Source organism: Gigantopelta aegis, chromosome 13 (assembly GCF_016097555.1).
Source record: "Gigantopelta aegis isolate Gae_Host chromosome 13, Gae_host_genome, whole genome shotgun sequence".
Lineage (NCBI taxonomy): Eukaryota > Metazoa > Mollusca > Gastropoda > Neomphalida > Peltospiridae > Gigantopelta > Gigantopelta aegis.
This window is the reverse complement of record NC_054711.1, coordinates 33,473,348-33,496,565: the sequence shown is the minus strand read 5'-3', so window position 1 is coordinate 33,496,565 and position 23,218 is coordinate 33,473,348. Positions and strand designations below refer to the sequence as shown.

Here is a 23,218-nt window from a genome sequence, read left to right as displayed (position 1 = left end):
GTAAGAGTTCTGTTTGATAACTAGTAAGAGTTCTGTTTGATACCTAGCAGGAGTTCGAATTGATACATACTAAGAGTTCTGTTTGATACCTAGTAAGAGATATATTTGATACCTAGTACGTGTTCTGTTTGATATCTAGTAAGAGTTCGATTTGATATCTAGTAAGAGTTCTGTTTGATATCTAGTAAGAGTTCGATTTGATATCTAGTAAGAGTTTTGTTTGATAACTAGTAAGAGTTCTGTTTGATACCTAGCAGGAGTTCGATTTCATACCTAGTACGTGTTCTGTTTGATATCTAGTACGAGTTCGATTTGATATCTAGTAAGAGTTCTGTTTGATATCTAGTAAGAGTTCTGTTTGATATCTAGTAAGAGTTCGATTTGATATCTAGTAAGAGTTTTGTTTGATAACTAGTAAGAGTTCTGTTTGATACCTAGCAGGAGTTCGATTTGATACCTAGCAGGAGTTCGATTTGATACCTAGTACGTGTTCTGTTTGATATCTAGTACGAGTTCGATTTGATATCCAGTAAGAGTTCTGTTTGATATCTAGTACGAGTTCTGTTTGATATCTAGTAAGAGTTCTGTTTGCCAGGGTGTGATATTCATTGTTAACAATGAAGGTTGAAATGAGAAAAGCAAGATAAAAAACACCACATCCCTATCAACCATCTCTTGGCGTTATATACACACTGGCTACAGATTGCACAAAACGTAACTTAGTAACAGTGTTTTAATTTACACCTGCATTTTAATTAAGCACCATCTAGTGTTGACCAGGTTTCTTATACTGGAAAATATTCGACAATTCCGTGGATACAAAACACTGAAATTAATTTGATGTGTGTGCAGACGTTATTGAAAAGGACTGACAGCAAGTGACCCTAATACCGTACATATCCATGAATACGTATGGCAATTAACTGTGGAGCTGGAATTACACTAACGTGTTTCTCTTACGTAATGTATCCATGTCATCTCAGTGAATTACCAGTGGAAACAGAATATGTAAACAAAATTAATAAATATTAAGTGTAAACCACGTCGGCTAGGACAACTACTTCTAGGCGCCTTTTCGGTTGCAATACAATTCAGATGGTGCTTAGTTAATTTGCAGGTTGATAAATTTAACCATGATCTATTCTGTTAACAGGAGTGTCAGTGGAATCTAAAAAACCCATCTGTTTTGATCTTTGTAAGTAACCTATAAGTCAATAAGAAACGTGCACAGAAAACATCCATGTGCTACAAGTAGGTAACTATGATATACGCATTATATACTTTGATTCATTGGAAGAAACGCCAATGACCGATTACGCAGAGACGCCATATATGAAAATTATCCACCAACGCTGATTTGATATTTCTGTTTTCGCATATTGTCACTGATAACACATTAAAACAAACAGATGAGCATGTCATTTTTTAAACAAAGGTGAATAAATTATGATAATGAGTCTCTTGGAAAGAACACCAATATCTAAAAACCCATTGTATGAAGTAGCACATGACCTTGATTCGGTTGCTATCCACAAACTACTACACATCTGGTTCAGACACAGATTCACTGCGAATCTGCTCCACGGGAAACAGGAAACACGTCACTTGTAGCTCCCGGGTTTGAATGACACGGAAGGAGCCGAACGAGGCTCGTGTCCATCGTCGCCTCTACTGCTCGATTCCATGGGCAACGCCATGGCTTCGGCACTGTTCGTAGATTCCTCAGGTGTTTTCGACATTTCATGTTCGTGTTCCGAATGTGCCTCGGGGTGATGACGATGTTTATGATGAAACGCTTGAAGAGAGAATCGCCGATGTGTCTGTTTCCGACCACCCCTTCTCTTCGAAATATGCGGATTGTCCTTACGCATAGTTTTCGTTTTATATATTTGAAGCTGGGTATACAATCTCTTCAGCTCAGCCTGCAACAAAAATCGCAAATATAACAGGAAAGGAGAGAATTTATTTTTAGAGACTACCCCAGCACTATGGCGATGTCAAAGACTTCAATGAATACGATTAAACAATAACATATACTGAAACACAATGGATACGCAAAAACAACTTTTCATTGCAAATAACGACAAACTATTAATGAATTGATGGATAATGTAATATGACATTAATGACTGGTATTCATGAGATACATTCACATGGAAACATGGCCAGTTAACATCAGTAATCGAGTTGCATTTATAATCGAAAAGTTCATAACGGTGATACCGGCTTGTTGCAGGAATGCCTGGGTAATTATTGCAGTATGTGGACGGGCATTGTCTTGTTGAAACATAAGGGGACCTCCTGGTCTTCGGTGACGGCGCAAAAGTGGCTGGAGAACTGGTCTTAGAATAACGTCAACATAACGCTGGGCTGTAAGAGCATCGTGGACAATGATGAGATCACTCCTGAAATCACAGTTGACTGCCCCCCATACCATCAGACAACCGCCGCCAAACCGATCACGTTCCCTCATACATCCGTCAGCGTACCGTTCATGGAGTCTCCTGTACACACGTGCTCTTCCATTGGCAAAGGAGACAGAGAAACGGGACTCATCTGAGAAAACAATGCTCCGGTAAAAGGCTGGTGGATGATTACCATTCTGGAGAGCAAACTGTAGTCTCGCAGCACGATGTCGCGGTGTCATGATGTTACCGTTGTACGGGCGTCAGTCCAGCCGTTCTGATTCGACGGATGACCGTCATCGGATGGATATGCCTTCCATGACGTCCTATCGTGTTGCTTGCCGTCATCGTCGCAGTTCTGAACCGGTCACGGAGGCGGTGTCGTCGAATCTGCCGATCTTGGCGTGGGGTCGTAACGGGACGTTGACCAGGTCGAGGTCGATCACGGACACTCCCGGTCTGTTGATGACGTTCAACAAGTCGTCCAATAGTTAATGGATGGACTCTGAAGGTCCTAGCAACTTGGCTTTGCGAAGTCCCCCCTTGAACCATGCCCAACGCTCGCTCCCTTTGTTCTTCTCTGAGTCGTGGCATTCTTAATGTGACGAGGAATATGACACCGTTACGTGACTTTTATGTGTCCACATACTGGCATTTCACGTGCATTTTGATATAGTGAACGCATTTCACACCATTTTGTTTCTGCTATTGTATGTGTAACGAGAACAAAACCTGGATTAAAACCCAGACAAAACTACCAATCAATGGCCTCCTCTCATAAATTGTTATTTTAAGTCCAATAAATATATTTTTCATTAATCACAACAAAATATTGAAAAATATCTGTTTTGCGTTTTCATTGTGTGTCAGTATATATACGGGTTGGGATTTTTTCACTTGAACGTTACACATAAAGTATTGTTAAAAACTGTAAGCGAAAGAAGATTTTGTTCAAACAGGAAACAAATGGAATAAAATACATTGGTGTTCATTGCAACTTTTTTTGCACATGCGTTGAAGATTGCCTGCACTGGTCTCCCATTTTTAAAAAATGTTTTTGTTCCATATGCGTGTCTTTTTTCAATATGCTATGATAAGTAATGTTGAAAAAAAATCCTATTTAATTGCGAAAAAAACTAAGTTGTGTTTTGACTTTATCAAAATCTTCTTTCACTTACAGGTGTTACCAGTATCTCATTTGTCAGCATGCTTAATATACATAATATGACATTTCTATTAGTAAGAAAGTATATCATATAGATATTAATGACACAACTGAAGTACATTGATTTATTAATCATCAGCTATCAGAAACAAGTTAAAGTTTGTTTTGTTTAACGACACCACTGGAGCACATTGATTAATTAATCACCGGCTATTGGATGTCAAACATTTCGTAATTCTGACACGTAGTCAGCAGAGGAAACCCGCTACATTTTGCCTAATGCCGCGAAGGATTTTTTATATGTACTTTCCCACACACAGGAAAGCAGATACCACGGCCTTTGTCCAGCTGTGGTGCACTAGTTAGAACGAGAAAAAAATCAGTTCAGTGGATCCACCAAGGTGGTTCGATCCTGCGACGCAAGCACCTCAAGCGAGCACTCAACCGACTACGGTAAATCCATTTGTAATTTTGATGTACAGTCTTAGAGAGGAAACCCGCTATATTTTTTTATTAGTAGCAAGGGATCTTTTATATGAACTATCCCACAGACAGGATAACACATACCACGGCCTTTGATATACCAGCTGTGGTGCGCTGGCTGGAACGAGAAACAGCCCAATGGGCCCACTGACGGGGGTCGATCCTAGACCGACGGCGCATCAGGCTAGCGTTTTACCACTGGGTTACGTCTCGACCATCTGACAATTAGAGCCAAATTAAGAACGAATTATCAATGTAGAGTTTAGTACGATCAAGCAACCGTGAAAGTACAATTTAATTCACCTTGGAGCCGGCGGAATTCTTCACTATTGGTGAGTAGTTTTGCTTATGCCTTGTGTAATGTGAAAACATAAAATGAAGACTTAACGTACAGTGGAGCAGACGGAATTGTTCGCTATACTATAGGTGAGTGTCATGGAGCTTCTAACACCGTTACGGCAACTGCTCCTACCACTCAGTTCCCCGGCAACAGAATCAGAAACCCGCAATGGGTGTAACAGTATTTCTCCAAATATCCCAACCTATACATATAGAGCCCCCTGTATCGGGTAGTTTTCTACCCGAGTGGCTTGGCTCTAGGGGTATTCAGGGAACAAGATCGTATATATATACTCAAAGCCAAAATTTACTGTGACATGGATTGTTTGAAGTAATAAATTTGTGAATGGATTTATTGATGTAAACCAGAGAAAGTGTGCATGAAACAGCTCAAAGAAATGCAACCAAGCAGTTGTTGCAGCGATTGCATGCTTTGTGCAAGAAACATGGAATATTCGGGAGAAATGCTGTCCAGTGTTCACCATAAAAGGCCAGACATTCAGTCGAAAATCATTGCCACTCTGTGCAGCCTTCAGAAGTCCAGAAGTCAGAAAAACACCATTAGTGAACTGTTTGATGCAATTTCGTCATGCCAAGACTCAGTGAAAATGACAGAGGACGAGTCATAGGGATGCTTGAATCTGGCACCTCGCAGCGTGGCGTCGCACGTCAATTCATAGTCCACAGAAACACCATATGGCACTTATGGCAATGATATCAACAAAACAACCAGGTCAGCGGCCAACCACCCGTGACAACCCCTCGCCAAGACACATGGATCCGAACCACGCATCTGCGAAACAGGTTCCAGCCAGCAACCCTAACAGCCTGTACCATCCCTTTCTCCAGCGTTTAGTGGCCCCAATGAGACGACGGTGCCAAGCCTGTATCAATGTTCAAGGTGGACACACTCGCTACTGACTGTGTGAACGTCGCTCTGGACCCCCTTTTGGTGATGTGGCTCATTTGCATATGGCAGGTGCGCCCTTTTCATGGATTATTGCTCGTTTCCATACCTTCTGACATTTCTCTTTCCATGTTATAACGTTTCATACACGGCAGTAAAAACTTATCATCAATTATATTTGTCTTTTGTGTGTCACAATAACTTTTGCCTTTTAGTATATATTTATTATTAACCAACGTTAAATTCACTAGAAAGACGACAACACAAGTTTAGTTTCAAACGTATTATAGAATACCATGACTTGCATGGCCTATTACCGCCAGTGTCACACCACCTCTAGGCTGAGCACCACACGTAAACGTAATCACTGGGAAATTAGGAATATAGTTACCCCTCACAGTTAAAACATCACCCAACCGTAGAATAATTAATTATTATCCTCAGTCTTCCCTACATCAAATATTCAGAGGACCTACAATTTACTAGGTCATGTTACTTGGATTACCAGTTATAGATATTATAACTATTCGTAACTTCTGGTTAAGAGACGCCTACAGTTTACTTTAGTCGTTCTGACTTAGATTACCAGCTGTCCTCCCCACACTAATAATATTCAAATAACCTACAGTTTACCAAGTCATGGGACTAGGATTACCAGTTATAGATATTATAAACCTCTCTATATATTTTGAGTAAGTGACGCCTACAGTTTACTTTCGTCGGTCTGACTTAGATTACCAGCTGTCCTTCCCACACTAAGCAAAACAAGAATACACATAATTATAATACTTGAATGCCACAACAAAATACCTTTCAGTTTCCACAGAGCAGTAAAACATAGTTACCTATGTCAACTAGACTAATATAGTTCGCCCAGCTGACAGCGTTTTCCACCGCCTCTCTATACGTGTATCACCTGTTTTGGTTTTTGGCAGCTAGGTCCCATCTTTGGTAGTCCTGTCATTTATGGACAAGTGGCAAAATAATGGCCACACTAATTCTCTAAAACTAAAAGGATACCATCTAACTAATAGGGGAACCTTCTTGGGTTAATTACTCCATGCAATGGCTTTCGATCATTAAAGTGCTACTCCAGCTGTTTCAGACCCCGTTCAAAAGTTAATGTGCAGACGGCTGTTTCCGTCACAGTGAGTATTTCACTTTTACGTATATCGCTCGCCCCACACTAAGGTCTGGGGGTATAGGTGTTACTTGTGAGTTACCCGGATGTCTTCAGGGTCCATCTCTGCGAGGCTGATCTCGCCGACGTCGACGTCTCCATTTGACGAGATGCCGACGTTCAGCTTCATCGTCTCCGGCGCGGCGTTCTCCTGCACGTCAGACTGCGAGTACGCTCTACTGCGCATGTTGTCCTCGTCCAGAGGGCGGTGTGCATACCACAGCTACAAGACAAGTAACATGGTTCAATAAACAATGAGAGACACGTGTGCATACCACAGCTACAAGATAAGTAACATGGTTTAATAAACACTGAGAGACACGTGTGCATACCACAGCTACAAGATAAGTAACATGGTTTAATAAACAATGAGAGACACGTGTGCATACCACAGCTACAAGACAAGTAACATGGTTTAATAAACAATGAGACACGTGTGCATACCACAGCTACAAGACAAGTAACATGGTTTAATAAACACTGAGAGACACGTGTGCATACCACAGCTTCAAGACAAGTAACATGGTTTAATAAACAATGAGACACGTGTGCATACCACAGCTTCAAGACAAGTAACATGGTTTAATAAACAATGAGACACGTGTGCATACCACAGCTACAAGACAAGTAACATGGTTTAATAAACAATGAAAGACATGTGTACATACCACAACAACAAGACAAGTAATGTGATTTCAGTAGGGGGATGCTCAAAACAAATTTTCTTTTTTAATGTGATTTCTGAGGCAACATGACCGGACCCTCCAACACCACACCACCCTCGCACACACACACATATACACGTATACACACTAAAAACAAATTGCTCTCTGCACTCGAGAACCCTCTGCACAATTATCTACACTCGTGCCTGAAGATAGAAATGTTTTATTTAAAGAGGTATTAACTCATTTTATCCACAGTTATATGGCGTCGGACATATGCGAATCTCAAATATTCAATCAAATCGAATTTCGAATCGAATATTCGAAACTTTTGGAATTGAATCGAATTTCGAATCTCTGATATCTTAGGGAAACTATGAATAATCAAATGTCATACTGGATGTAATCGTGGAGGAATATTCAGATGAAGGAAATTAGAAACGAGATTTAAATATTCACAGAATCGGGGCTACCTACGGTGATTAGCGAGATTTCAATGAGAGTTGGAAGTCACTAGCACAGCGTTCCAAATTCAACTCATGATTGTATTTCGGACGACGATCGTAAATAACGGTTAGTTGGTATTATAAGTTGTGGAAGCATCACAAGGGGTTTATGGATGTTTAAACCCTCTGTATGCTCTTGTACCTCGATCCGATTTTTGCATGGCGCATTAATACAGTAACAAGGGTTCGATGTTACAGGTGGGGTATAAGAGATTTGACTCCGCCCACGCGGAGTATATGGGTTTTGTCTAAGGCTAAATAACCACTAATTCGATATTAATATCAGCTCAAACAACAGAAGTCACGTGGTCACGCAAGACAGATTTATTCCGCATAGGCTGACGTCATGGAATACGCCTGTCTTGCATGGCTTTGGATGGGAGAAAAACGTATTTGTAAGTACGAGAGTTGCTCGTATACGTTATGCCACACTTGTGATTGTGAAATATTATTCAAAAGTTGCCATATCTCATCAAATGAACAGTGAATCAATACTTTTGGCGAACACTTAACAGTGCTTCACAATGTTGACATGACAATTGTATGTTTGACTGTTTAACGATTATGTTTTTAAGATACAGTGTGAAAGATACACACTGATGTTAAACGTTCGTCTCCCATTGCTGATCAATGTTAACTCACCGTCCGTCAGATAGTTTGTTAGTTTGTCGTTTGTCAGTATTGGACAATATTCCAACTTTCGAATCTACAAAATGGAATGGAATGGAATCGCAGGGCCCTAATATGCATAACGACCACAGAGGTAATTGGAGGGGAACCCGTTGCTACTCTTTCCGATTAGCGGCCAGAGGTGTTCTACATGCTACTGCCTTTGTTACACAAGTTGTGGAGCTCTGACTACGAAAAACAGCCCATTGGACACACAGACGGGGTTCGATCCTAGACCGAAAACACATACGGCGAGTGCTTTACCACTGGGTCCGTATTATAAATAAGGACGGTAACTATTGGACACTCTTCGAAGTCGTTAGACTAACATCCAGCAAAATCTTAATGGGAAATAGCAATAAACGAGTTACCAGTTATTACCAAATGTATGTTCCGAGTGAAATAATTTTCAGTTGTCACGACCTTTAGCGAAATTTATTTCACGAGCAACATATATTTGGCAATAACTGGTACTGAGTTTGTTATTCTATTTATTACCTCAGCTATATATTTGGTAATAACTGGTACTGAGTTTGTTATTCTATTTATTACCTCAGCTATATATTTGGTAATAACTGGTACTGAGTTTGTTATTCTATTTATTACCTCAGCTATATATTTGGTAATAACTGGTACTGAGTTTGTTATTCTATTTATTACCTCAGCTATATATTTTTTTCTTTAAGAACCTTCTATTTCCATTATGACTGCATTTATACAGAGACGGTGTGGACAAGTTAACACACTATTATGAGTATTGCTATGACTGTGTATTTTATTCATGATCAGTTTTATTTATTCTGACAAAATACTGTATGGATTCTATTTAAATAAGATTGTATTATAAATTCAATAATAAAACCCAAGATACGTAAATGCAAACGCTTTAAAGTACGTGACGTCATTGTGTGCATTTGTCAAATCGTGAAGACGTCTTATTTAGTACCGTCAAAGTCATTGGTTTGTAAGCGTAAAATTGTACTTACACCAATACATAATGAGTTCTAAGTGAGTGCCCGCTGGGGTAATAAAAAAAACTTTCGAGTTAAATCATTAATGAATTCGTAAACTTGCAATTTTATGACGTTGCTGTGCCTAAAGGTCTCAAGACGGGCCAAGGCTTGGGATGTGGATATGGACAGCAAACGAACATGAAAACCAGAAAGAACTATTGAAAGTAGTAATAAAGCTGGGGCGGATCTAGAGGGGGGGGGGGGGGGGGGGGGGGGGTCCAAGGTGTCCGGACCCCCCCCCCCCCCCCTCAAATTTGAGAAGTGCCCCTTTTATTTAGGATTTTTAGGTTTTTTACAAATTTATTTATTCTGTCAATGTATAGAACACTGTAGAATACGTCTGTCAGCGTCCCTGTTGTAGCACTATTATATTATGGTCCATGTGAACAGTGTGTAATTTTTCAATAGTGCCTTTTCATAATGTTATGGTGCCCTTTTTGTCTTGGACCCCCCTCATCAGAAAAGCTGGATCCGCCCCAGTAAAGGTGGAGTAAAACAATAACTAAATTAATAACTAACTAAATAATAAATAAATAATAAATACACAAATAAACAAACAAATAAATAAATAAATAAATAAAGTGGAATTTAACAGCTCATTTGTGGAGGTGCAAAGTCACTACACTGACTTATCTCCCATTGACCACTAGCAGCTACCCATGAACCCACTGTCCTGGACAGATGAGGCTTGAGCCCAGGACAGCATGTTCAAACTTATTGCGTACTCGCATTGAAATCAAGTTATCATGAAAGTAGTTCAATAATACCGGCCTCGGTGGTGTCGTGGTTAAGCCATCGGGCATAAAGCTGGTAGGTACACAGGGTTCGCAGCCCGGTACCGGCTCCCACCCAGAGCGAGTTTTAACGACTCAATGGGTAGATGTAAGACAACTACACCCTCTTCTCTCTCACTAACCACTGACAACTAACCCACTGTCCTGGACAAATAGCCCATATAGCTGAGGTGTGTGTGCCCAGGACAGCGTGCTTGAACCATAATTGGATATAAGCATGAAAAGAAGTTGAAATGAAATTAAAATTCAATAATACGAATGTGTGTTTGAACATTCATTAGATACAAGCTACCATAGAGGTCGGATGATGATGGCGACGTCGGGGCCAGCTATATATTACTTTGTTGATACATTCTCTTCGGTGTTGGGCCAGTGTTCCCATACCTCCCCCGATGCCTTTGACTATGAAATAAGTTGAATAAAGTATAACAAGCATTTTGAGAGTACTGTTGAAGCAATGCATGTCTCCTACCGGGCCTAACACATTTTCGTATCGCCTAACCTCAAGGGCCATAACTCTGTGAAAAATGGGTAAATTGCTATGAATATTTTTGTTAAAGTTTGTTTTGTTTATCGACACCACTAGAGCACATTGATTTATTAATCATCGGCTACTGGATGTCAAACATGGACATTTTGACATATAGTCTTAAAGAGAAAGCCCGTTATATTTTTCTATTATTAGCAAGGGATCTTTTATATGCTCCATGCCACAGACAGGATAGCACATACCGCGGTCTTTGATATACCAGTCGTGGTGCACTGGTTGGAACGAGAAATAGTCCAATAACAAATTGCCATGAAAGTCAAATTTGATCTGTAACACACATGATAATGCTATATATACAAAACTCCAACTCAATATATTAAGACTGTCCTCGGTGGCGTCGTGGTTAGGCCATCGGTCTACAGGCTGGTAGGTACTGGGTTCGGATCCCATTCGAGGCATGGCTCAATGGGTAGGTGTAAACCACTTGCACCGACCAGTGATCCATAACTGGTTCAACAAAGGCCATGGTTTGTACTATCCTGCCTGTGGGAAGAGCAAATAAAAGATCCCTTGCTGCTAATCGGAAAGAGTATCCCATGTAGTAGCGACAGCGGGCTTCCTCTCAAAATCTGTGTGGTCCTTAACTATATGTCTGACGCCATATAACCGTAAATAAAATGTGTTGAGTGCGTCGTTAAATAAACCATTTCTTTCTTTCTTTCAATATATTAAGCTACTGTAAAGGAAATGTCCTGAAAACGGAATGTATTAGATTAAGACTATATTTCCCATCCTGACTACTAAGTGCTTTAAAACGCCAAATTCACCTTTTAACAGATGTGGTCATTTAGTTTGACATGAAGTGCAAAAATCAAATTCGCGAGCGTTTTATTATATCTATTTTGTCTAGCTGAATGCAGTCCGGATTAACGTACAATAATACATTGATAGTGACAACAGAGATCAAAGATCGTTCCAGAAAATACCACAGATGTGGAGGAGAGGGGTAGTATATACAGTCTGTGGAACGCCACCACAATGTATAACTGAGGTATTTATACACCACGCCCCTGTCCTATCAGAAAAAGTATAACTGACTTAACCACTGAGCAAGTGTGGCTATAAGTGACTTATACACCAAGCAAGTGTAGGTATAACTAATTATACACCGAGCAAGTGTAGGTATAACTGATTATACACCGAGCAAGTCTAGGTATAACTGACTTATACACCGAGAAAGTGTAGGTATAACTGACTTATACACAGAGCAAGTGTGGCTATAAGTGACTTATACACCGCGCAAGTGTGGCTATAACTGACTTATACACCGCGCAAGTGTGGCTATAACTGACTTATACATCGAGCAAGTGTGGCTATAACTGACTTGCACTACGAGCAAGTGTAGCTATAACTGACTTGCACTACGAGCAAGTGTAACTATAACTGACTTACACTACGAGCAAGTGTAGCTATAACTGACTTACACTACAAGCAAGTGTAGCTATGACTGACTTATACACCGCGCAAGTGTAGCTATAACTGACTTATACACCGCGCAAGTGTAGGTGTAACTGACAAATGCATCGAGCAAGTGTGGCTATAACCGACTTATACACCGCGCAAGTGTAGGTGTAACTGACTTATACATCGAGCAAGTGTGGCTATAACAGACTTATACATCGAGCGAGTGTAGCTATAACTGACTTATACATCGAGAAAGTGTAGCTATAACTGACTTAAAAAACGAGCAAGTGTAGCTATAACTGACTTATACACCGCGCACGTGTAGCTATAACTGACTTATATACCGCGCACGTGTAGCTATAACTGACTTATACACCGCGCAAGTGTGGCTATAACTGACTTATACACCGCGCAAGTGTGGCTATAACTGACTTATACATCGAGCAAGTGTGGCTATAACTGAGTTATACACCGATCAAGTATGGCTATAACTGACTTATACATCGAGCGAGTGTGGCTATAACTGAGTTATACACCGATCAAGTGTGGCTATAACTGATTTATACCCTGCCTCTTGTCCTCCCCCCGTGATATTTCTGGAACAACCTTTCATGGATTTGACTTACTTTTGGTCCTAATATAAGCAGCAATATTACGGTTATTGTCAGCTGACAACGGAGAAAGTACATAAGAAAGAGATAATCTGGATGCAAGGAGAACCACCATAAATGTCTGAAACGAAACAAATAGATTAATAATAAGTATTCACTATCCTCTAACCACATTGATTAAACTTGCACTTTTGTGCTTACAAACAGTTTAAAAGTTTAACGACAACTAACTAGCGCACATTGATTTAGTAATTATAGCCTATTGCATGTCAAACATTTGGTAACTCTGACATAATAGTCTTAGACAGGAAACATTTTGGATATTTTACATGCACCATCTCACAGATAGGATAGCACATATCACGGCGTTTGATATAACCAGTCGTCGTGCACTGGATGTGACGAGAAATAGGGCCCACCGTTGGGCAGGCGTTTTACAACTGGGTTAGCCTTAGCGCTTTAAGTTACATTACATAGCAAATAAATAGCCAGCAACAGCTGGTACTTACTTCAATAAATAAAATACAACAGCTGGTACTTACTTCAATATATAAAAAATATAAAATACAACTGCTGGTACTTACTTTAATATATAAAATACCACTGCTGGTACTTACTTAAATATATAAAATACAACTGCTGGTACTTACTTTAATATATAAAATACAACTGCTGGTACTTACTTTAATATATAAAATACAACTGCTGGTACTTACTTTAATATATAAAATACAACTGCTGGTACTTACTTTAATATATAAAATACCACTGCTGGTACTTACTTAAATATATAAAATACAACTGCTGGTACTTACTTTAATATATAAAATACAACTGCTGGTACTTACTTTAATATATAAAATACAACTGCTGGTACTTACTTTAATATATAAAATACCACTGCTGGTACTTACTTAAATATATAAAATACAACAGCTGGTACTTACTTCAATATATAAAAAATATAAAATACAACTGCTGGTACTTACTTTAATATATAAAATACCACTGCTGGTACTTACTTAAATATATAAAAAAATATAAAATACAACTGCTCTTACTTACTTTAATATATAAAATACAACTGCTCTTACTTACTTTAATATATAAAATACAACTGCTGGTACTTACTTTAATATATAAAATACAACTGCTGGTACTTACTTTAATATATAAAATACAACTGCTCTTACTTACTTTAATATATAAAATACAACTGCTGGTACTTACTTTAATATATAAAATACAACTGCTCTTACTTACTTTAATATATAAAATACAACTGCTGGTACTTACTTTAATATATAAAATACAACTGCTGGTACTTACTTTAATATATAAAATACAACTGCTCTTACTTACTTTAATATATAAAATACAACTGCTGGTACTTACTTTAATATATAAAATACAACTGCTGGTACTTACTTTAATATATAAAATACAACTGCTGGTACTTACTTTAATAGATAAAATACAACTGCTGGTACTTACTTTAATATATAAAATACAACTGCTGGTACTTACTTTAATAGATAAAATACAACTGCTCTTACTTACTTTAATATATAAAATACAACTGCTGGTACTTACTTTAATATATACAATACAACTGCTGGTACTTACTTTAATATATAAAATACAACTGCTGGTACTTACTTTAATATATACAATACAACTGCTCTTACTTACTTTAATATATAAAATACAACTGCTCTTACTTACTTTAATATATACAATACAACTGCTGGTACTTACTTTAATATATACAATACAACTGCTGGTACTTACTTTAATATATAAAATACAACTGCTGGTACTTACTTTAATATATAAAATACAACTGCTCTTACTGACTTTAATATATAAAATACAACTGCTGGTACTTACTTTAATATATACAATACAACTGCTGGTACTTACTTTAATATATAAAATACAACTGCTGGTACTTACTTTAATATATAAAATACAACTGCTGGTACTTACTTTAATATATAAAATACAACTGCTGGTACTTACTTTAATATATACAATACAACTGCTGGTACTTACTTTAATATATAAAATACAACTGCTGGTACTTACTTTAATATATAAAATACAACTGCTGGTACTTACTTTAATATATAAAATACAACTGCTGGTACTTACTTTAATATATAAAATACAACTGCTGGTACTTACTTTAATATATAAAATACAACTGCTGGTACTTACTTTAATATATAAAATACAACTGCTGGTACTTACTTTAATATATAAAATACAACTGCTGGTACTTACTTTAATATATAAAATACAACTGCTGGTACTTACTTTAATATATAAAATACAACTGCTGGTACTTACTTTAATATATACAAATACAACTGCTGGTACTTACTTTAATATATAAAATACAACTGCTGGTACTTACTTTAATATATAAAATACAACTGCTGGTACTTACTTTAATATATAAAATACAACTGCTGGTACTTACTTTAATATATAAAATACAACTGCTGGTACTTACTTTAATAGATAAAATACAACTGCTGGTACTGACTTTAATATATAAAATACAACTGCTGGTACTGACTTTAATATATAAAATACAACTGCTGGTACTTACTTTAATATATACAATACAACTGCTGGTACTTACTTTAATATATAAAATACAACTGCTGGTACTTACTTTAATATATAAAATACAACTGCTGGTACTTACTTTAATATATACAATACAACTGCTGGTACTTACTTTAATAGATAAAATACAACTGCTCTTACTTACTTTAATATATAAAATACAACTGCTGGTACTTACTTTAATATATAAAATACAACTGCTGGTACTTACTTTAATAGATAAAATACAACTGCTGGTACTTACTTTAATATATACAATACAACTGCTGGTACTTACTTTAATAGATAAAATACAACTGCTGGTACTGACTTTAATATATAAAATACAACTGCTGGTACTTACTTTAATATATAAAATACAACTGCTGGTACTTACTTTAATATATAAAATACAACTGCTGGTACTTACTTTAATAGATAAAATACAACTGCTGGTACTTACTTTAATATATAAAATACGGTTGACACAAAAGCTTCATAACATATGGCAGCAGAAATGTATTTGCCCTCTGAGTACTCCGAGGGGGCCGCCCTTACACAGTAACACAAGTACACACCAAAGGACAGAAACAAAAATTCAGCTGAAATAAATAAAAAATAAAAATTAGTTAATTTTGTTTAACAATATCTCTAATGCACATTGGTTTATTAATCATCGATTAGTGGATGTCTACAGAGCAATAATGTAAAGTAATTAGCGTAGAAAAATATGTTATATCAAGAGTAATAAACATGGAACGACTCGTAAATAAGATAAAAATAGATTTCCTAAAAATAAAAATAAGCTTGTAATAATTGAATAAAATAATAGAATGCAGTCTCTGTCTGTTCGTCTATCTATATATCTAACGTGCCTGTACCAATAGTATTACTTATCTTTTATTTGGTTTGTTCGGGTTAGGAGGATTGTTATTGTTGTTTGTTTTTTTGTTTTTTTTGTTTTTTGGGTGGGGGAAGGGTTGTGTGTGTGGGTTTTTTAAAATTATTGTTGTGTTGTTGTTTTGTTGTTGTTGGGGGGGGGGGGTTTGTTTGTTTTTATGGGGGGTTGATGGGGGTAGTATGGGGATTTTATTGTTTTTGTCTGTTTTGTTTTTGTTTGTTTTTGGGGTTTTTAAATTTGTTGGGTTTTTTTTATTGTTTTCAAAATATCCAATAAAACTTCTAAAGTATATACGATGTACAAACATTTCAAGATAAGAATATAATATTAATCATGCAACAGTATAAGTGATTTCCCCTCCATACTCACAAAGCTCTATGACGTAATCCCACCAGTGGGACTTGCACAGTATATACTTGAGTCGCTCGCGCGTCATGCCGATGTCAACGAGTTGAGCGCCCTCTGCAAAGTGGTCCATATTGACAGCCGTCCACGCCGCCATGTACGCCATGACGACGATGACGATCACAGCTAGATACTTGAGCAGATCCTTGTCACGGACGAGCACTCGGTGAGCCTTCCGAGACTGAAACTCGGATAGAATTCTGAAAAAAACATAAGAACGATGTTATGTTCAGCAGTATTCGGCAATGTTCGGTATTAATCGGCAATTTTCGGTATTATTTATTCGGTTATTTTCGAAAACTGTACATTTAAAGCTGCTTGTTCTCCTATATGCCGAAATTACTCAAATATTTCAAAATTATCTCTTTCGTTAAATACACATTTGAACGAAAAACACCCACACATGTATACATGCATATGCACATAACATGCATCTACAATGTACACACGCACGCACACACATACACACAAACATAACACACATGTAAACATACATACACACATAACACACATGTACACAGGCATATACACATGCACACACATACACACAAACATAACACACATGTAAACATACATACACACACACATAATACACATGTACACATACACAACACACATACATACACACATAACACGTGTACACATACATACACACACACACAGAAAACACGTGTACACATACGCACATAACACACATGTAAATATGAATACACACATGCACACACATACACACAAACAACACACGTCACATGAATACACACATACACATGCACACAAACATAACGCACATGGATACACACATACACACAAACAACACATATGCATACACATACAATTGCACACAAACATAACGCACATGTACACATTCATACACACACATAGAGAGAGAGCGAGAGAGAGACAGAGAGACAGACAGACAGACAAACACGCAACACAAAAACACACACACACACATGTATATATATATACACACACACACATACACACACACACGAATACACACACACATACACGCACACACACACACACGCACACAAACACACACACACACACACACACACACCATACCACACATGTACACCTGTGCACGTAGATATACACGTATACACCGAGAAAAATTGACAAACACACACACAGACAGACAGACAGACAGGCAGGCAGGCAGACAGACAAACAGAGGGAGAGATCCTTAGCCGATTCTAGTTGCACATTCGTGGTGCACATTACTATAGCAATTTTGTGGTCCATTTCTCTGATTGCCGTCTCTTGTTTACCAATAATCGTTTCAAACATGAACACACAAAAACGAACCAGTAATACGTTTTGCTTAGAAAGCGTTCTATTTATAGTAGCGCTCATCTCTTTTAATTTCGACCAATCAGACGGAAATACCCCTGCGCTGGCCTCTCATTCAGACGAAGATGATGGTAAGAAATTGAATTTGGTAACTAATTGAGTTCCGTGAGAGAAGAACTATTTGGCGATATATTTTGTGATTATATAAATCCAGGGGCAGTCATGTGAGGTCTTTATTAACCACAAGCCACTGACCTTAGATACGCAGTCGATTTAAGACTGGTATGTATAGGGTTCGTATCTCAATATCGGCTTAAAGCCAAATTGCGTGTGCCAAAAAAATAATATATAATGTAATGTGTATACAGCTAACTGTGGGGTAGTAATACCGCTGTGGTTCTTTTGTAGTGACGGGTTTTAATGTGTATACAGCTAACTGTGGGGTAGTAATACCGCTGTGGTTCTTTTGTAGTGACGGGTTTTGCCAAACTTTCCGTACCACAGTATATTGCGATACAGGAACCTGAATTGCGATACGTACCACGATATATTGCGATACAGGAATCAGAATTGCGATACGTACCACGATATATTGCGATACAGGAACCTGAATTGCGATACGTACCACGATATATTGCGATACAGGAATCAGAATTGCGATACGTACCACAATATATTGCGAAGACTAATTCTCAATTATTAGAATTTATAAAGTGCTCTAATTTCATGTACATTTTGTTTAAGTTAATAAAATGATAAATCGGTTAATCGAGATTCGTTCCGAACGAGTGAATTTATTGTTTCTTTTCTTAAACTGGTAGTTTTTGTTTAAAATTTAATACGTGTGCACTAACGTACAAAATATATAAGCGCAATATACCGGTACGCTAGAAAAATATCGTGATACGTATTGCTCAAAATCTATATATCGGTATACCGGTTATACCGCGCATCTCTATTGCTTTGTGTGAACAGAAAACTGGTGATTTGGCATGTAACTATACTCGACAGAATCAATTCAAGTCAGCTAGTGTCATATTATTGTAGTAAGTTCCATTACAGATGACGTCTAAACAGTATTGCAGTAACTTGTGACCGTAATACAAGAATCCCTGTCTTTTCTTCTTCCTGTTTCAGTTGACCACATCACATATAGCGACGTTATTTCTCATAGTATTACAAATATCTACATACATTAGAGTAATTCCATGTGTAACTTATGTAAAATGAACGTAAACATAATGCACAATATTTAATCAATGTTAAATAATAATTCAAGGCCCCCACCTGCTCTTGTTTCCAGGGACAATAAAACATATTATATTAAATAATAATAATAATAAATAAATAACATTATTATATACATAGCAACGAAATATATAGATCTACAGAAACCATAAAAGTAATATCCGGTGAAAAGTCATATTTTCACTGTATTTTAGCTACAGTGAAAATATACAAATCGTATTTACTTTCATGTTCATGATTAAATTATCTCCCTTTGTCTTGTTTTTGTAGGATTATTTTTTTTGGAGGATCGCTTTGTCAGGTATGTTTGCACAGCAGTATTATTAAATAAATGTTAATTTAATAATTAAATATAGATAATGTTTATTCAAAGTTCTTTTAAAAAGTCTATGGTCAACTAAATTTTCTGGAAAAGTTCCATCGGAAGAAATATATCATGGCGTTTTTGATAGGATAAGCGAAAGATATTGCCAACAATGAGGAAAGATGTATATAATAAATAGACCTTTTCATGGTGGGGTTTTTTTTCGAATACGATTTTTATGTCAAATTGAGATGTGTGAAAACCATATTTTCACACCTCACTGGTTGACATAAAAATCGTATTCGTTTCCTCTCTAAAACTATATGTCAAAATGACCAAATGTTCGACATACAATAGCCGATGTGATCTAGTTGTGTCGTTAAACAAAGCAAACTTTGGAGGTGCACTTATCTTTTCGTCTCACAGTTGAGGCTACCAGTTCTGCCATTCGTGATAAACGTCAGAGTGATCCACAGGTAATAGTAATTAACCAGTGGAGCTAATTTTAATTAGATTGATGCTGAATAGTCCATAGGGTTCATTGGTGTCTCTCTCTCTCTCTCTCTCTCTCTCTCTCTCTCTCTCTCTCTCTCTCTCTCTCTCTCTCTCTCTCTCTCTGTGTGTGTGTGTATGTGTGTGTGTGTGTGTGTGCATGTGCGTACGTATGTGTGTATGTGTCTGTGTGTGTGTATGTGTGTATGTATGTGTGTTTGTGTGTCTGTGTGTTTGTGTATGTGTTTGTGTGTATGTGTGTATGTATGTGTGTTTGTGTGTGTTTGTGTATGTGTGTGTGTGTATGTGTATGTGTGTGTGTATGTGTGTGTATGTATGTATGTGCACGTGCGTACGTATGTGTGCATGTGTCTGTGTGTATGTATGTGTGCGTTTGTGTGTGTCTGTGTGTATGTGTATGTATGCGTGTCTGTCTGTGTTTGCGTGTGTGTGTGTGTATGTGTGTATGTGAGTGTATGTATGTGTGTATATGCGTGAGTGTATATGTGTGTATGTATGTATGTGTGTATGTATGTGCATGTGCGTACGTATGTGTGTATGTGTCTGTGTCTCTGTGTGTATGTGTATATGTAAGTGTATGTTTGTGTGCGTCTGTGTATGTGTTTGCGTGTGTGTGTGTGTGTGTGTGTGTGTGTGTGTGTTTGTGTGTGTGTATATGTATGTGTGTAGGTGTGAATGTATGTGTGTGTAAATGTGTATGTGTGTGAGAATGTAATCGCAAATCACCAATATTTTTATCAGTATTTTCGTACTTATTGACTTTCTGTAAACGCGCACAACCTTTAGCTCCCTTAGATAATTAGATTCCACGTCTCTCTCGATGACCATGTTTTGTTTTCTTCTTATTAATCAAGACAGTTTGTGGCCAAGTCGATCACCGATCCTGCAGAGATGGCCTGCCGTGCCGCCATTTCTCTCTGACGTCACTGCTGTCAAATTTTGGAAGACCTCGTTCGGTTACCAATCTCGACTTTATAGATTATCGGTTAGTATGGCCTTGTGATTAAGAGTTTAAAAGAACGAACTCGGGTTCTGACTGGCCGCCATGGCTAATTTGATGCTAAAAATAGACAAGAGTCTCAAAAATAGCTTGAGTACGGTCGGTTTGAGAGGGAGGCGATGTAGCGGCCACTATAGGAGCGGAAAGTCTGGCAAAACGCTCGATTCCCTGACAAAAACTAGGGAATCATGTGCTGTCAAGTCATTTATCGATTTGTAAAGTGTGCTTCGGTTCTTTTTGAAAATGGTAGAGGTGTGGCGTGCTTAGGTGTACACAGTGTTTGTTTTATATTGGGGTAGATGCAGGCGTGGATCTACGGTTTTTAAAGGGGGATGGATAACATTAATCAGTTACGTGGCCAAAACCAAGGAAAAAAGAGGTTGGGACTCTGAGGAGCCCGCCTACATTTGCGCCTGGGGTAGCAAGCGCGTGTGCAAGAGGGAGGTTTCGGGGGTCGAAACCCCTCCTGCTCAAAAAACATTTCTGTTTTGTTCAATACATTTTTCTGGGGAACATGTCTCGCCAGTCTTGACGACCCCCCCCCCCCCCCCAATCTAAAATTGCTGCACACACGCTTGGATGTGTGAGGAGACAGCAGTGATATATGTTATCGACGAAGCGTGGTCCACAATACCCGCTGATTCCACAAACAACCGTTGATAGCGATAACCCGTGAGTCTTTTCAAAACTTTTATTTTTTATTTTTTTTTGCATTGATGAACGATATTATACAAAAATATACATAGAAAGGCGAAATTGCAGCTATAATCTATTTACATAAAATATACTTTTGTTGTAGGAAGCGGCGGGGGGGGGGGGGGGGGCAAGGTGGCATGTCCCCCCCCCACCCCCTTACACACACACACACTTTTCTTGATCCAGTAGCAGCAGCGATGGTTTGTGCGTGTGTGTGTATGTGTTCCACACACACACACACACACACACACACTTTTTGGCACTTACATACGCCATTGATTAAAGAGTAGGAATCAGATAATCATTACATTGACGCGATTGCACTATTACAGTCATGTTAAACAGAGTGTGGGGTCTCCTACAAACACATGAACGGCAAAAATACTCTAAACTACCACCGAATGGGTATTTGCCAAAATAGTGGTTGATTCCATGAAATACTATCTAGTCTGTAGGAGGACTGCCACTCCCGGGGAATTCCTTTACGGGACAATACACGTCCTTTCTGCACTGCTCAAGGAGGACTGCCATTCCCAGACTAGTTCACTAAATCAAAATGAATATTCCAAGGGAGACATTTAACGTGCCACCATTTATTAACATACCCAGTGTTTACTGGGCAATGTGTACATTTAAAGTGGCAGACCCTAGTTCTTAAACACTACGACGTATTTTTTTCATTTAAATTTGAAGTACTTAAATTTTATTATTTAGAATATCAATTTTCATACACCTGAAGTGGTTCTGGTCATCCAGCTTTTTGCAATACCCCAAAATGCATTTTTCATAATTCTAAAAACGCACGTTCGTCTGAGAAGTAATGTTTATCGAGACAGGCTCTAGTTATTTGTTGACGGTTATAACCTTATCCTAATGTGTGTTCATGTTTGTAAATTAACTATCTTAGTGTCCCATTTTCACGGGCTCAATCTTGGGCCTGCGCCTTTAAGATAAGACTAAGATGTTACCTGTAAATTTTCAGAACCAGCGCGCCGTACACAATGGAGAATCCCACTTCTCGGAACCAAGGAACTAGGATGCATGTGATAGTTGTTGGTTCAAAGTATTGTATAACAATCTGAAAACAAATATAAGAAAGAATCCAATAATTTTAATTAGAAACAGACGAAAATTCAGCAATCTCTTTGATTCACGTCTGACTGCTTCCTCGTTTTGTTCTCTGTTTATCTCAGAGGAGCAGGACGTCGCCCAGTGGTAAAACGTTCGCCTAATGCGTGGTCAGTCTGGGATCGATCCCAGTCGGTGGGTCCATTGGGCTATTTCTCGTGCCAGCCAATGCACCACGATTCATATATCAAAGGCCAGTGCCATCCTGTCGTAGAGATGGTGCATATAAAAGATCCCTATCTACTAATGGAAAGTAGCGGGGTTCCTTCATATGTCCAAATTACCAAATGTTTGTCATCCAGTAGCCGATTATTAATAATTCAATGCGCTCTAGTGGTGTCGAGAAACAAAATAAACTTTAAATTTTCTTATTTTCTCTTTGTGGACGCCACGCAAATAAACTACAAACGAGTAGCGAGT

At 38.0% G+C, this 23,218-nt stretch overlaps 1 protein-coding gene across 1 annotated transcript in view; it reads right to left on the bottom strand.

The window, feature by feature from the left end:
* Positions 1-1,408: 1,408 nt before the first annotated feature.
* Positions 1,409-23,218, bottom strand: part of LOC121387884 (probable G-protein coupled receptor 158) — a 106,643-nt gene continuing 84,833 nt past the window's right edge. Inside the window, exons 5-10 of the mRNA XM_041519118.1 lie at positions 22,639-22,748; positions 16,578-16,813; positions 15,771-15,909; positions 12,707-12,812; positions 6,523-6,702; positions 1,409-1,922 (exon numbers count right to left, since the gene is read on the bottom strand). Of these exons, the coding sequence (XP_041375052.1) occupies positions 1,602-1,922; positions 6,523-6,702; positions 12,707-12,812; positions 15,771-15,909; positions 16,578-16,813; positions 22,639-22,748 (1,092 nt within the window). The 3' untranslated portion in view covers positions 1,409-1,601. The remainder of the gene's footprint in view (positions 1,923-6,522; positions 6,703-12,706; positions 12,813-15,770; positions 15,910-16,577; positions 16,814-22,638; positions 22,749-23,218) is intronic.